The sequence below is a fragment of the Panthera leo genome, chromosome B4 (genome assembly GCF_018350215.1).
Source record: "Panthera leo isolate Ple1 chromosome B4, P.leo_Ple1_pat1.1, whole genome shotgun sequence".
Lineage (NCBI taxonomy): Eukaryota > Metazoa > Chordata > Mammalia > Carnivora > Felidae > Panthera > Panthera leo.
Window position 1 is genome coordinate 47,686,452 of NC_056685.1, and position 15,893 is coordinate 47,702,344.

Genomic DNA, 15,893 nt, shown 5'->3' on the forward strand with positions numbered 1-15,893 from the left:
TCTCCCTCTGTCTCAAAAATAAATAAACATTAAAAAAAAAAAAAGTGACATCCGATGCAATGATATATTTTTTTTATCATGCAAAATTTTAGAGGTGCCATCAATGACATTAAAGTAGGCCTTTAGCTATTTAGGCTTCCCAAAACCTAAACTGAAGCCATATGGCAAATTTTGGCTGAATATGAAGGTTGAAGCCAACCTTTAATACATTTGTAGTATGCTAAATATATTAGTTCTATAATTAAAACATTTTAAGTCTTATGTAGGTATTATTGATTTAATGAGAACATAAGCTATCCAACTAGAATGCATGAATTTGTATTTTATTATAGTTCATGTCCCCTTATGTATTAAGTCAGTATTTTCTGTTTCTATATGTATATAGAATATATATATAGATATATATGTATATATATATAGATATATAGATATATAGATATATATATATATATGTATATAGAACATATATATCTATACTATATGTTTCTATAGTAAAGTAAAAAAATCATCCTAAAGACTGCTAGGAGATTTAGGGTATAAGTTGTAGTTAATATTATTTATTCATGAAATATTGAATACCTGTAACTCTTCTAAAATCCTGCACGCACACAGAAATGTACAAAATAGTTCCTATTCTCACCAAACTCACAATTAAATAGGGAACCTTGCCATTAAATAAGTAATTAACTATAAATGTGATGAATGTTAAGATATGAGGTTCCTGTGAGAGGATGTGGGAGATCTGGAAAAGGTATGTGATAATATAGGGAAAGGTGATAGGCAGAGGAATTAAAGGATTTTTGCAGAGGAGTGTGACATCCCTGAACACTGGCTGCAATAAGAAGAATGCTTTGGCGAGGATAAAAGTAGGGTTAGAGAGACCAGTTAGGAAGCTGTGGTAGTAATCCAGATGAGAGATGGTGTTGTGAAAATGATTTAAAAGTTTTGCATTCAATTCATTTTAATACACCAAATATCCAGCACCTAATAAGGAATACTACTAATTGGCACTTCTGTAAAAACCCTTTTATGACTTCAGTAAAAATACAGTGTTGGTTAAATATGACATCATCTTTTAAGAATAGTAAAATAGAGAGGTTTCCCAAATGATAGAAATATTTTAAGGTACAATTTCTAATTTCTCACCCTGACCAGTTTTATTGATAGATTTACAGTCATCTGAAGTAGATATTATAAGTGAAATGGTAAACTGTTACATTAAGAATCAAAAAAGTCTACAATAAAGGCACAGAGAATATTAATTAAAAACCTAGATTAAGGAAGATTATTACAGTTATGGGAATAAAATCCTTCTAAGCCCAAATGAATGTATTCTAACATTATATATAAAAAACTTTGGTGGTAAATCACTGATGTTTTGTAATGTCATCAGTGTATATTAATACTCTGCCATGTAGGATCAGTAAAATGGAATTTGTTTTTTACTAAGTAATATTTCAGGGACTTCACAGTCCAGAACAGATGCTGATGCATTATAAATGAAGTACTTTTAAGATATTTTTTTTAAAAAGTAAGGAATATATTAATATATTCTTCCTACAAGAAAACTAAGATAATTTAAAAAGGGTAGGGAGAAATTATAAGGGCCTCCTTTTTACTTCTGTAGCCTGGAAAACCCTCTTTTAATAGGTAGATGTTTATCCAAAATTTTTTGACATACAGGTGTGTGTGTGTGTGTGTGTGTGTGTGTGTGTGTGTGTGTATTTTATATATAATGAAATACATAGTACTGTTTCCTTTTAGCATAAATAATTTACTTTATATGTGTTCTGATGATTTGAAATGAAAGAATTCCCATATTTTAACCAAGAATATTACTATCTACAGAAAGCAAGGATAAGAATTTTTCAGCATTGGAAATTCACCATATTACCAAAGAGGAAAAGCTAAATAATTACCTCAGTAGATGCTAAAGACATTTGATAAAGTTTAATACCTTCTCTTTAGAAGTTGAGTCAGAAAACCATACTTGATTGATTTTCTCTGCTGTTCTAGAAGTAACTTTTGTGTGTATGTATGCATGTGTATCACAAACTCAATGTAAGTTAATTGAAAAATGACTAAAGAAAAATCTGATTTAACTACTGAGATTATGCATGTAAATTTTCTCAGAATCCTCGTGTAATGATTTTGCTAATGAATTTATTATGCTTTTTGCCATGTCATTAAATCATTTTCTCCAAAGGTATATAGTATGGAAAAATTGTATTTTATTTAACCATTTACTTATGTGAGGACGTTTAAGTTATACATATCCTAAATTATTTCCAAAGATATTCCCTAGGATAGAATTAAATATTCTGGGCAATGGGTATGTGAAATTTTTTTCTCTATTGTAAATTTGCTCTTTTGAAAGTTACTGTAGCAGTGGTCTATAAGAGAGTTCATTTGCATATATGACATGATGACAGAAAAAAAATAATTGGAGAAAGTTACATGAATTGTTGCATATAAAACAACCAACCTTTTTACGTTTTGTAGGTGCTTTTAAAATGGCTTTTTTTTTTTTTTGACTCCTCAGAAAACCAGACAAACAAAACAATAGATGCTTCTGTTAATAAGAAAGCAGCTGATAGCACATCACAGGTAAGATTTTTTCCTTCTATTTCAAAGTAAAATTCCAGTTATAGTCCTCAGGGATAATGGATTTCCATCAATATTTTTTAATACAATGAAAATTATTCTAAGTTAATCATACTTTTCAGACCTAGACTTTGTTTTTGTATTTCAGTTTCTACTTTTGAGATCGCTTACTTGTGCATTCATTAATATTGTATTTTCCTTCATTTCTTTGAACTTTTTTTTTTTTAGAGAGGGGGGAGGGAAGAGGGAGGGAGGGGGAGAGAGAATCCCAAGCAGGCTCCACACTCAGCACAGAGCTTGATGTGGGGCTTGATCTCACAACCCTGAGATCATGACCTGAGCCAAAATCAAGAGCTGGTTGCTCAACCAACTGAGCCACCCAGCAACCCCTCTTTGAACCTGTTTTTTAAAGCTGCTTTTAAGCCTTTGCTGAATTCAACATCTGGTTCTACTTGGACTTATTTTCTGTTGACTGTCTTTTGTCTTTAGTTGGGTTCTTTTTTACTGGGCTTTGCATGGTTAGTAATTTTTGATAAATTTAAAATTTAGAAAATTTTGAAAAGTGGACCTTATAAAATACACTGCAGCAAGTGGATTCTGTTACATTCTTTAAGGATTTAAGAACTTTTAGTTTTGGATTTTAGATTGTGGTGTGTGTTGACAAGTCATTTTCAATGAAGTCATCATCATAGAAAGATTTAGAATTACGTCATTACCTTCGGATTGGGCCTGAAGTTTTTAATGTCAAGGCATTGTTTCCTTTAATTTTGTGAAGTCTGAGTTTTGCAGTTTTTAAAAACCTTAATCATTTGGAGCTGATCTCAGTATGGTATAAAGTAATTATGATTAGCATTTATTACACAGCACGTGTTATGCCTAGTGTTAAGCTCTTTCTATGCATATTTGGATTAGTCCTCATAACAGATCGCATATCCATACTTTGGAAATTGAGGATATTACCTTTTAACATAAATTTACATAGCTAATATGTGTTGGAACTAAAAGATGCCATCGGTCTTTTTGACTCAAAGATACTGGTTCTTTAGGTCTGTGTTGTACTACTTTCCTTTTTTGTTGCTATTGTGGAGTTAAAAAAAATTGTTTTAATTGCGTTTCTGATGATTTAGGACAATGGGTTGACTTTGGTCAAATTGGATGTTAGTTAATAGTATAGCACACCATATCTTATCCTACCATATAAAATTTTTAGGGAAGAAACTTAGGTCATTTTGTGTAACTTAATTCTAGCTTTGAAGTTGCTTTTGGCACTTTGGTGAATTAATATTGGTATTAATATTAGTGTAGTAAATAATATTAATGTAATGTTTGTAGAATTCATCAACGTTTTAAATGTTGGAAAATATATAGTGTTTGTGTTTAATCACTTACCAGTTAAAGTACCTAATCACTTTAATAGCTCTATGCAATTGACAGATTTAGAGAAAAAAAAACAACTTGTAGAATTTCTTGTGAGAATGTTTCACAATTATTTTTTATATGACATATGTTATGAGTAATCGGGGATCATTTATCTGACAAACTCTTTTTTTTTCAGGTAGTGCCTTTTAGGGGGGGGTCCAGATTGAACCAGGCTACTCATTTATTCTTGTTGCCCCTTAGTATTTAAGTTTTATTCTATGTCTGCTAGAGTTTCCTTTGCAAAATACAGAAATTTTGTTTTTCAGAGTGGAAAAGCCACAGGCAGTGATTCAGGTGGTGTCATTGATCTCACAATGGATGATGAAGAGAGTGGAGCTTCACAAGGTACTTACAAGTAATGGTACCAGTACCAAGGAATGCTTTGTAGCATTTTTTTCTCTTAATTCAGTATGATAATCAGTGAAGACAGATATCTACAGCATTATGCTTGATACATTTGTATCTATGTTAGAAAGAGAGTTTTTTATATTAGAATTTAAAAATTGAAATCTAATCTTGATGAATATGAACAAAGCATAGAGAAAAACAGAGCAGTTAAGAGACTGTTTAACTTCTAGAACACTCCTCTTTTTATATCTTATTTCACTTGATCTTTGCAGTAACCGTATAATGCCTATTTTATAGTTGAGAGTAGATTCAAAGAGAACAAGTCAGAGTCAATTAGGGAGCTGGGGATCAAACCCATGTCCTCTGACTCTAAATTAAGTGTTCTTTCTGCATATGTATGTGTGTGCACACATGCACATTCAGGTGCCCTTTAATGTAGGTACTATCACGTGTGTATACATTTAATTTTGGTTATTTGAATTAATTTTCTTTATTTAGTATTATATAAACAAAAATGAAGGTGATGTTAAAAACCTGCACACCAAATTCTTCAATATTATTTTGAGTTACAGTATTTAGAAATTACAACCAATATTCTTAGTTATTCTTCTTCAATGTTAATAGGTAATCTGAATAAAAAGTTCAGTAATTAAATATACTTAGAGAAATGCTGAATGAAACAAAATTGTATGGTTTTTTTTCCTTTTATACAGACTTCTCTGAGCTTTTCTATGCTAATCTATAATTTTTCCAAGAGAAATTCAAGATATAAAGTATTTCTCAAACTTACTTGCACAACTATTCACAGACATATCTGTGAAACTGTGTGGTGATAATTATATAATGCATATGGAAAAACTAAGATAAGGTAGTTGGCTAATTGTTATGTTAAAGACATTAAATTTAAAAATCACCTAAAGTTTAAATATTTTAGGGAATAAGATTCATTGGTTTTAGGAAAACAAGCTGATTATGTGATAGGAAGTCAATTTTTTTGTATAACTGATGTAAAATTGGAAGATTTATGCCATCATTTGTCAGAATTGAATTCATACCACTATGATTATTTTTTACATAAAAGGTTTCAAATTATTTGCATTGATTTTTCTTTTTTTTATTTTTATAGACAAGTCTAAATATAATGAATCCCTAGAGGACAAAATAAATACTTGTTATTTTTTAGAGGACACAGTCAGGGCTGATTCTAAAAGTTTTCAGTGCTCTGACTGCTCCCTTTCTAGCATCCCTGCCTCATGGGGTCTTTTCCTATGGCCTCAGCTTTGCACCTTAAATTTTTCCATTGTACTGTCCTCCCTCCATCAGGACCCAATTAACATAGCTACAGCCTTAAATTTTGTTTACATTTTAGTGCAGAATTCCTTAGGACAGAAATCAATGGGGATCATTTTGGATAGAGGGCTTTTGGTTATACTCTTTACATTATGCCATATAGTGGTTACCTAGTATTTAAGGCTTGTTCTGAGATGCAAACATTTATTCCATAGGCTATATAAGACTTTTTTTGAGATTAGACACTATGTGTATCTTATTTTAAAGACTGGGTAGTGTAAATAAGCAACCATCTGTATTATCAAACAAAAGAACCTAAACAACAGTAATTGGAGTTCAAGATTGCTGGTGAAAAGCTCATTGATTTATAGGTATTTGTTTAGGAGATTGTCCTTGACAATAGATACATAGATATATATGAATTAGGAAATGAAATTACTCTGATTGACATGATATTGTATTGAGTTAAAAAATAGTATTCATTCATAAAAAAATGTAAGATTGTATCTCTGTAAATGTGAATTAGAAGATGTGATAGAACCAACAGTGAATTATTTAAGGTTGTGATGTGGTGTTTCAGCCTAGCAAATATACACATAATTAAATTGGAAATAAATTGTCTTCTTAGTGGTAATTGTAACTGAGGGGCAAGCAAACACAAAATTCACAAATACGAGAAGAACCTGTATTTCTGATTTTTTTTTTCTATCAGTAATCACAATGTCTCACTTTTAATTAATAGACCCGAAAAAGCCAAATCATACCCCTGTGTCAACCGTGGGTTCTTCTCAGCCTGTGTCTCGACCATTGCAACCCATCCAGCCAGCACCACCTCTTCAACCATCTGGGGTGCCAACAAGTGGACCATCACAGACAACCATACATTTACTACCTACAGGTAGACTTGCTGAATCATTGAGTTGAAGCTTTTAGTTTTGCCTCCAGTGAAATATGACTATGAAATTAAGTGGAAAGAATAGACAGGAGATTAAGGATAATTTTCTGTTATTTTGAAGACAGTGCATCTTTTTGAATGGAGTATAACTTAGTTTTGCTGACCATCTTAAGTAATGGCACTGATACGGAGTGGTTATAAAGAAGAAAAATGTATATGTCTTTGTCATCTGCCACTGTAAGCAGCAGAAATGAATATAGTTTCTCTGGAAGGGATGGGTGTAATGATTTGTTCTGGTTCTTGAAGTAATAAGTGACTGATGAAATAAGAAATTTTAAATGATTCTTAACTTGAACTAGTTTTAACTGGCCTAACACTATCGTTGGGAGATACATACTAATATTTTACTGACTGCCTTTCCAGAAGTTATAAATCTGACATTTTCAAGATGTACCCTAGATCTCCTAAACTGTTTGAAAGCCAATCAAGACAGTTTGCCTTTTTTAATAAAATGTTCCATCATTAAAGATTTATCTGCAAAATACTTAAATAAGGACTTTTCTTGTTAAGGAAAACATTGAGTTCACATGGAATTTTATCTACTGAAATCAAAGTGTAAGTCATGAATTTAGATAACTTAGAAGAAATCTCAATTATGCAAACAAATCATATGTAGTATAGAAAATAAAATGGGTAATAAAGAGATGAAGAGATAAGCATTCCTCCTTGTATACTTTCTTCCCCTTTCTAAAAGCTCACATTGAAAGTTCAGATGTGTAAAGACTAAAGACTTTAGTAAGTAAGCCATTAGTAAAGAAAACCTTTTTATCTTTGTCATATCCACTGTTTACCTACAAATTTATTTTATTATAGAATGCATTTTTCCATATAAAAGTAGATTTATTATTTTTATTGTATAGTTAATGTGTGATCATTTGTAAAATGTGATAGTAATTCAGAGAGTTAATAACAAGAAAATGTTAACTCCTAAAGTAATTATTATAGTTCCATGCTGTTGGTGAACATTTAGGACTTTTTTGATAGATATATGTTAATATCACTCAAGGTATGAATGTTCTTTGGAACATAGATTAGGAGGAATGCTGGAGTAGAGAAGGAAGAATTCTGTATTTTAATTGATGTTTTATTGTTTTGAATAAGAGATGGCTCAGTTCACCTAAAGAAAATGTCAGTAACAATAGCTAGCCAGTTTCATGAACTGTGAGTATACAGTTACTCTTGGGTTTATGCCATTAGTAGAAAGCCTAAAGGGGCCCAAATCCCACTCTACTAGGAATAATTAAACATTAAGGAGTGAAAATTTGCTGTTTTAAGTCACTCCCTTAAGATCATGCTCTTAAGTCTTTATCTTCACGTGCTTATTACCTAGTCAAACAAGAGTGGGAAAGGCATTGGGCATGGTTGAGGCAGCCTTTTCTTCTGAAGCTTGGACTATAATAATAGTGTTCTTAATTTTGGTTGGCTTTACTACTTTTATGTTTCAAGATTACAAAAAGAGACTGTTATCTGTATTTCTGTCTTTATTATAGTTAATTAGATTTTGTACAGCATTCATTACAATTAATACTGTTTAGTTAACATAGAACTTAACTGCATTTTGATATGTTTTCTCTGCTTTTCATTAGCTCCAACCACCGTGAATGTAACACATCGTCCAGTAACTCAGGTGACCACAAGACTCCCTGTGCCGAGAGCGCCTGCAAACCACCAAGTGGTTTATACAACCCTCCCAGCACCACCAGCTCAGGCTCCCCTGCGAGGAACTGTTATGCAGGCTCCTGCTGTTCGGCAGGTCAATCCCCAAAACAGTAAGAGACTCTTTTCTTGTGTAGGGCCCCAAGTTATATGTAGTTCTTTAGCATTTAGTTGGCTTGTATTAACATTAGATTTGAGAAAAAATGCTTATAATATCATAACAAAACTAATATTAAGTTTTTCTTCCCTTTGGAGACTTAACCAGAAAAATTGGACATGTATATTATATGATTTGTGTTCCAGGTGTTGTCTTCAATTTAACTGTATTTATGGTTTATACTCTCAAAATATTCTGTTTGATACTGGTCTGTACTCTGTTAAGAGATACATTGCCTAATTAAAGTGGGAATGATCAATTGTGGCTTGGCCCAGATAATGGAAATAGTGGTAAAGAATAGCTTCCAATGAGAGAGTCTTAAAGATATGGAAGGTGGGCTGAGAAGTAAAAGATCAGAAAATGTTAAAGGAAATCTATTGTTTGCGTGCACATGCACACACACACAACACATGTGTTTATATACATATATACATACAGATACATACTTTATATATATATTATATTTGGTAGTAAAATATATTGTGCATATAGAGGTTTATATACAAAGCATATATAAAGTTTATTATTATTTTTTTAATGCTTTTATTTTATTTTTCAGAGAGAGAGAGAGAGTATGAGCAGGGAAGGTGCAGAGAGAGGGGGCTGCAGAGGATCCAAAGCAGGCTCTGTGCTAACAGCAGCGAGCCAGATGCAGGACTCAAACTCATGAACCATGAGGTCATGACCTGAGCCAAAGTTGGACGCTCAACTGACTGAACCACCCAGGCTTCCCAAAAAAGCAGCTTTATAAAATTTAATAACACGGGCATTTTTAAATGCTTTTTAAAGAAACTGTCATTATTATGTGATGATTTCCAGGAGAAAATAAACTAAGCAGAGTTTCTGGTTCACAGTTTGGCTTCAGTTTTCTCCAGCTTACAAGAGTTTTTTTCTGGGAAATCAGTACGGTCATGAATGAGTTCTGGGAAACTGCGCTCACCATAGTCAGGGTGCCAGGCAGAACTATAGGATAGGCCAGGAACTGAGTATATGGCAGGAATGTGGTCCAGGCAGTAGGCAACTAAATTTTCTAACAGATATATTCAGAACAGTTCATCCTAAAGCAACAGAATGCACATTCTTTTTGAGTGCTCATGGAACGTTCTCCAGAATAGATCACATACTGGGTCACAAATCAGGCCTCAGCTAATGACTCAACTAATGTCTTAGATCACACTATGCATATTTTCAGACTACAATGCTATGAAACTTGAAGTCGACCACAAGAAAAAATTTGGAAACACCACAAATACATAGAGGTTAAAGAACACACTACTAAAGAATGAATGGGATAAACAGGAAATTAAAGAAGAAAAAAAATGCATGGAAGCAAATGAAAATGGAAGCACTACAGTCTAGAACCTTTGAGATGCAGCAAAAGTGGACGTAAGAGGGAAGTACATAGCAATACAGGTCCACCTCAAGAAACAAGAAGTCTCAAATACACAACCTAACCTTATACCTAAAGGAGCTAGAAAAGGAACAGCAAATAAAGCCTAAAGGCAGCAGGAGAAAGGAACTAATAAAGATTATGGTAGAAATAAGTTATAGAGAAATAACAAGAAAAAAACTTTAGTAGAACAGATCAACAAAACTAAGAGCTGGTTCTTTGAAAGAATTAATAAAATTGTTAAACCCCTAGCCAGACTTATCAAAAAGAAAAGAGAAAGGACCCAAATAAATAAAATCACGAATGAAAGAGGAGAGATCACAACCAACAACACAGAAATACAATTATAAGATAATATGAAAAATCATATGCCAACAAACTGAGCAATCTGGAAGAAAGGGACAAAGCTCACAAACTACCAAAACTGAAACAGGAAGAAACCGAAAATTTGAACAGACCCATAACCAGCAAAGAAGTTGAATAACTAATCAAAAGTCTCCTAACAAACAAGAGTCCTGGGCCAGATGGCTTCCCAGGGGAATTCTTCCAGACATTTAAAGAAAAGTTAATACCTATTCTTCTCAAACTGTTCCAAAAAATAGAAATGGAAGGAAAACTTCCAAACTTGTTCTACAAGGCCACTATTACCTTGATTCCAAAACCAGACAAAGACTTCACTGAAAAAGAAAACTATAGGCAATATCCCTGGTTAACATGGATGTAAAAGTTCTCAATAAGATACTAGCAAATTGAATGCAACAGTACATTAAAAGAATCATTCACCACAATCAAGTGGGATTTATTCCTGAGCTGCAAGGGTGGTTCAATATTTGCAAATCAATGTGATATACCACTTTAATGAAAGAAAGGAGGGGCACCTGGGTGGCTCAGTCGGTTAAGCATCCGACTTCAGCTCAGGTCATGATCTCCCAGTTCATGAGTTCGGGCCCTGCATGGGACTCTGTGTTGACAGCTCGGAGCCTGGAGCCTGCTTCAGATTCTGTGTCTCCTTCTTTCTCTGCCCCTCCCCTGCTCACACTCTGTCTCTCTGTCTCTCAAAAATGAATAAAACATTTTAAAAAAGAAAAGAAAGGATAAGAACCACACGATCCTGTCAATAGATGCAGAAAAAGCATTTGACAAAATACAGCATCCATTCTTAATAAAAACCCTCAACAGAGCAGGGATCGAGGGAACATACCTCAATATCATAAAGGCCATATACAAAAGGCCCACAGCTAATACTATTCTCTATGGTCAGGAACAAGACATGGGTTTCACTCTCACAAAAAGAAATAAAGGACATCTAAATTGCCAAGGAAGAAGTCCAAATTTCACTATTTGCAGACATCATGATACTCTATGTAGAAAACCCAAAAGACTACACCAAAAAAATGCTACATGAATTCAGCAGTCACAGGATATAAAATTGCTGTATGGAAACCTGTTGCATTTCTATACACGAATAATGAAGAAGCAGAAAGATAAATCAAGGAATCAATCCCATTTGCAACTGTACCAAAACCCACAAGATACCTAGGAATAAACCTAACTAAAGAGGTAAAACATCTGTACTCTGAAAACTGTAGAACACTTATGAAAGAAATTGAAGGGGACACAAAGAAATGGGAAAACATTCCATGCTCGTGGATTGGAAGAATATCTATACTACTCAAAGCACTCTACACATTGAATGCAATCCCTATCAAAATACCATCAGCATTTTTCACAGAGCTAGAGCAAACAATCGTAAAATTTGTATGGAATCACAAAAGACCCTAAAAGGCCAAAGCAGTCTTGAAAAAGAAAAGCTAAACTGAAGGCATCACAATTCTGGACTTCAAGCTATATCACAAAGCTGTAGTCCTCAAGACAGGGTGGTGCTAGCACAAAAACAGACACATTGGTCAATGGAATATAATAGAAAACCCAGAAATGGACCCACAACTATATATGGTCAACTAATACTTGACAAAGCAGGAAAGACTATCCAATGGAAAAAAGACAGTCTTTTCAACAAATGGTGTTCAGAAAACCGGATAGCTACATGCAGAAGAATGAAACTGGATCACTTTCTTACACCACACACAAAAATAAATTCAAAATGGATCAAAGACCTGAGTATGAGACAGGAAGCCATCAAAATCCTAGAGGAGAAGACAGGCAGCAAACCTCTTTGGCCTCACCATGGCAACTTCTTACAGATACGTTTCTGGAGGCAGTAGAAACAAAAGCAAAGATGAACTATTGGGACTTCATCAAGATAAAAAGCTTCTGCACAGCAAAGGAAACGATTGACAAAACTAAAAGGCAGCCTACAGAATAGAATATACTTGCAAATGACATATCTGATAAGGGTTAGTATCCAGGGGCGCCTGGGTGGCTCAGTTGGTTAAACATCCGACTCTTAGCTCAGTTCGGATCTTGATGTCAGGGTTGTACAATCAAGCCCTGTGTCGGCTCCACACTGGGTATAAAGCCTACTTTAAAAAAAAAAAAAAAAAAAGGTTAGTATCCAAAATCTATAAGAGCTTACCAAACTCACCACCCTGAAACAAATAATCTAGGTAAGAAATGGGCAGAAGGCTTGAACAGACCTTCTTCCCACGAAGAAATCCAGGTGGCCAACAGACAACATGAAAAGATGCTCATCATCACTCATCAAAACCAGGATTAGATAGCACCTCATACCTGTAAACAACAAATATCGATAAGGATGTGGAAAAGGGGGAACCTTCTTACACTGTTGGTGGGAATGCAGACTGGTACGTCTACTCTGGAAAATAGTATGGAGGTTCCTCAAAGAGTTAAAAATAGAACTACCCTACAACCCAGCAATTGTACTACTAGATATTTACCCAAAGGATATAAACATACTGATTTGAAGGGGTACCTACACCAATATTGATATTATTGGTTATCAGTAGTAGTCAATTTGGCTATCAACAATAGCCAAACAGTGGAGAAAGCTCAAATGTCCATCTGCTGATGAAAGGACAAAGAAGATGTGGTGTACGTGTGTACACACACACACACACACACACACACACACACACTGGAATATTACTCAGCCATCAAAAATAACGGAATCTTGCCATTTGCAACAACATGGATGGAACTAGAGTGTATCATGCTAAGTGAAATAAGTCAAAGACAATTACCATATGATTTCACTCATGGAATTTAAGAAACAAAATGATTTACATATAGGGGAAGGGAAGAAAAGAGAGAGAGGCAAACCGTAAGAGACTCTTAACTATATAGAGAGCAAACTAAGGATTGCTGGAGGGGAGGTGGGTGGAGGATGGGCTAAATAGGTAAAGGGTATTAAGGAGGGCACTTGTTGTTATGAGCACTGGCTGTTATCTGTAAGTGATGAGTCACTAAATTCTATTCCCGAATCCAGTATTATACTATATATTAACTAACTAGAATTTAAGTAAACGCTTAAAAAAATAGTCTGCTTCTGTTACCATAATATATGTCAAAATAGTTTTCTGTTCAGTGAATTGAGTATCCTCAGCTGTTCAGCATGGCATGGACAGAAAGTGAGGGACCTCATTAATATACATCAGGGATAACTTACAGTTGAGATTTCTGTCCTAGTTGAAAAGATGAGACAGCAGAGATATTTTTGAAGACAGCTTCAATTTGTCTGCCATTAGAGTTACACTGCTCCGTTCTCGCTTTGCCTTCTACATGTGATGTGCGACTGTGTTCTATTCTAGGATTTTTTCTCATAGTCCTCTTGGTAGGGATTCCATTTATTTTTCTCTTGTGTTAGATCTCCTGTTTCCTGTATCTCCCATTTTCCTCTTTCTTGATTTTCTCTCATAATTGGTGGCACACGTCTTCGAAGGACAACTTGAGAAAGTAGATTTTTTTGGTTGCTTGCATATGGGGGAATTTCTTTCTCTTCATGTTCAATTAATTCTTCAGTTGAGTATAGGTTTCTAGGTTAGAAATATTTTTCCTTCCAAATTCTATAAACAACACTTTGCTGGCTTCAAGTGTTTAATCAGTGTTTTACCAGATTTAGAATAGATTTCTAGTTTTATAAAAGCCTTAATTTTGTTTTGTAGGTGTCACAGTTCGAGTGCCTCAAGCAACTACATATGTTGTAAACAATGGACTAACCCTGGGATCAACAGGACCTCAGCTCACAGTGCATCACCGACCACCACAAGTGCATACTGTTAGTGTCGATGCTCGTATTTCCAAAATTTTTATCTGTAGACCTGTCAAATATTATTGTAGTTAGCATTTATTCTTCAGGCAACAGAAGTTAATTTAAGAATATAGATCTTACCATTATGAACAAATTTTCTTAGGGATGTTGGTCATCAAGGATCATTGATTCTGCTTGTGGTGGTGTACAGTGTATAAGAAGAGTCCACAGCTGGTATGTGTGAAGTGAAATAGAGCATTAAAAAATTTTTTTTATGTTTTTTGATTTATTTTTGAGAGAGAGAGAGAAAGCATAGGAGAGAGAGAGAGAGAGAGAGAGACAGACAGACAGACACAGAATCCAAAGATAGGCTCCAGGCTCTGAGCTGTCAGCACAGAGCCTGATGCAGGGCTTGAACCCATGAACCACGAGATCATGACCTGAGCCGAAGTCGGATGCTGAACCGACTGAGTCACCCAGGCACCCCTGAAATAGAGCATTTTAAGCTCATGGTTAGGGGTGCCCGGGTGGCTCAGTCAGTTAAGCGTCTGACTTCAGCTCAGGTCATGATCTTACGGTTCCTGAGTTTGAGCCCCACATCAGGACTCTGTGCTGATAGTGCGGAGCCTGGAGCCTGCTTCAAATTCTGTTTCTCCCTCTCTCTCCCCTCCCCCCATGTGTGCTCTTCTCTCTCTCTCTCTCTCTCTCTCTCTCTCTCTCTCTAAAAAGTAAATAAACATTAAAATAAAATTAAAAAAAAAAAACCTCATGGTTAAATTGAAAAGAGTATTTTGAGCGTTTAAAGAGTATTTTAAAAAGTATTTTTTCTAACATTTTTTTCCTCAGAACCTTATATCAGTTCTAACTGGTATATTGCCATCACTTTATTGTTTTTTATTAATCCAGTGACATTGGGAATTCATTTATTAAGAGATGACATGGATCAAAAATGTCTCCTTAGATTTAGGCTCCAAAACAATGTCACAATCTTCCGTGACATGATTAGAACAGCATTTGGTATGGTATACCATGTAAATGGACATGTGGGCTTTATGAGAAGGGAGGAGATTGAGGCTTCATATCACTTTTCATCCAAGTGTCCTTTTTTAAGTATACATAATAACAGCTAGCATTTCTTGAGCACCTCCTCTGTGCCAGGCACTGTTAATATACTTGGTCCTCACTCAGCAATCCTTTAGGACTCTTCTCTCCTTTTTTATTCTTTATTATAGATAGGGCAGCTAATGCATAAAGATGTTGAATAACCAACCCAAGGTCATAACTCATGAAAACCCATGCATTCCAGCGTTAGAGCCTATCCTCTTAACAACTGTTATTTTTACTATTCCACTACAATGAAAAAATTAATGTTAACAGAGCACTAACTGTATACCAGGAGCTCTACCAAGCACTTTACATGTATTATTTTATTTAACAACCCTAGGTGTATTATTATTCTCCTTTGATAGGAAAGGGTACAGTGTCACAAAGATGTTAAGTGGTTACTTAGGTTACTCAGGGTCGTTACCCAAACTAATGTCAGAGCCATTTTAACTAAGGTTGTCTGATCCCAGCACCTGCAGTGTGTTTTCAGTGTTTCAAATCTGGCCCTGTTAGGATATGTGGTGAATATACCATTACTGTTGTTTGCAGCTACAAATAACTTCTTTCATTCCATATTTCTTCAAAAACTATATAGTAAATATCTCTAATACCTTATAGTTTGCAAATTTGATGACCCATCAAGAGCTTTTTTTTTTTTTTTTTTTTTGGTCAAGAACATTTTTTAAAAACCAGGAGCCCATGGGGTGCCTGGGTGGCTCAGTCGGTTGAGTGTCCAACTTTGGCTCAGGTCATGATCTTACGGGTAGTGAGTTTGAGTCCTGCGTCAGGCTCTGTGATGACA

General features: G+C 34.6%; 1 protein-coding gene across 5 annotated transcripts in view; it reads left to right on the forward strand.

The window, feature by feature from the left end:
- Nucleotides 1-15,893, forward strand: part of LOC122224275 (activating transcription factor 7 interacting protein) — a 121,288-nt gene that overhangs the window by 98,718 nt on the left and 6,677 nt on the right. For all 5 annotated transcript variants that reach the window (XM_042945860.1, XM_042945858.1, XM_042945863.1 and 2 more), the window contains 5 exons: nucleotides 2,543-2,607; nucleotides 4,290-4,368; nucleotides 6,404-6,559; nucleotides 8,203-8,385; nucleotides 13,902-14,014. In XM_042945860.1, coding sequence (XP_042801794.1) covers nucleotides 2,543-2,607; nucleotides 4,290-4,368; nucleotides 6,404-6,559; nucleotides 8,203-8,385; nucleotides 13,902-14,014 — 596 coding nt within the window. The remainder of the gene's footprint in view (nucleotides 1-2,542; nucleotides 2,608-4,289; nucleotides 4,369-6,403; nucleotides 6,560-8,202; nucleotides 8,386-13,901; nucleotides 14,015-15,893) is intronic.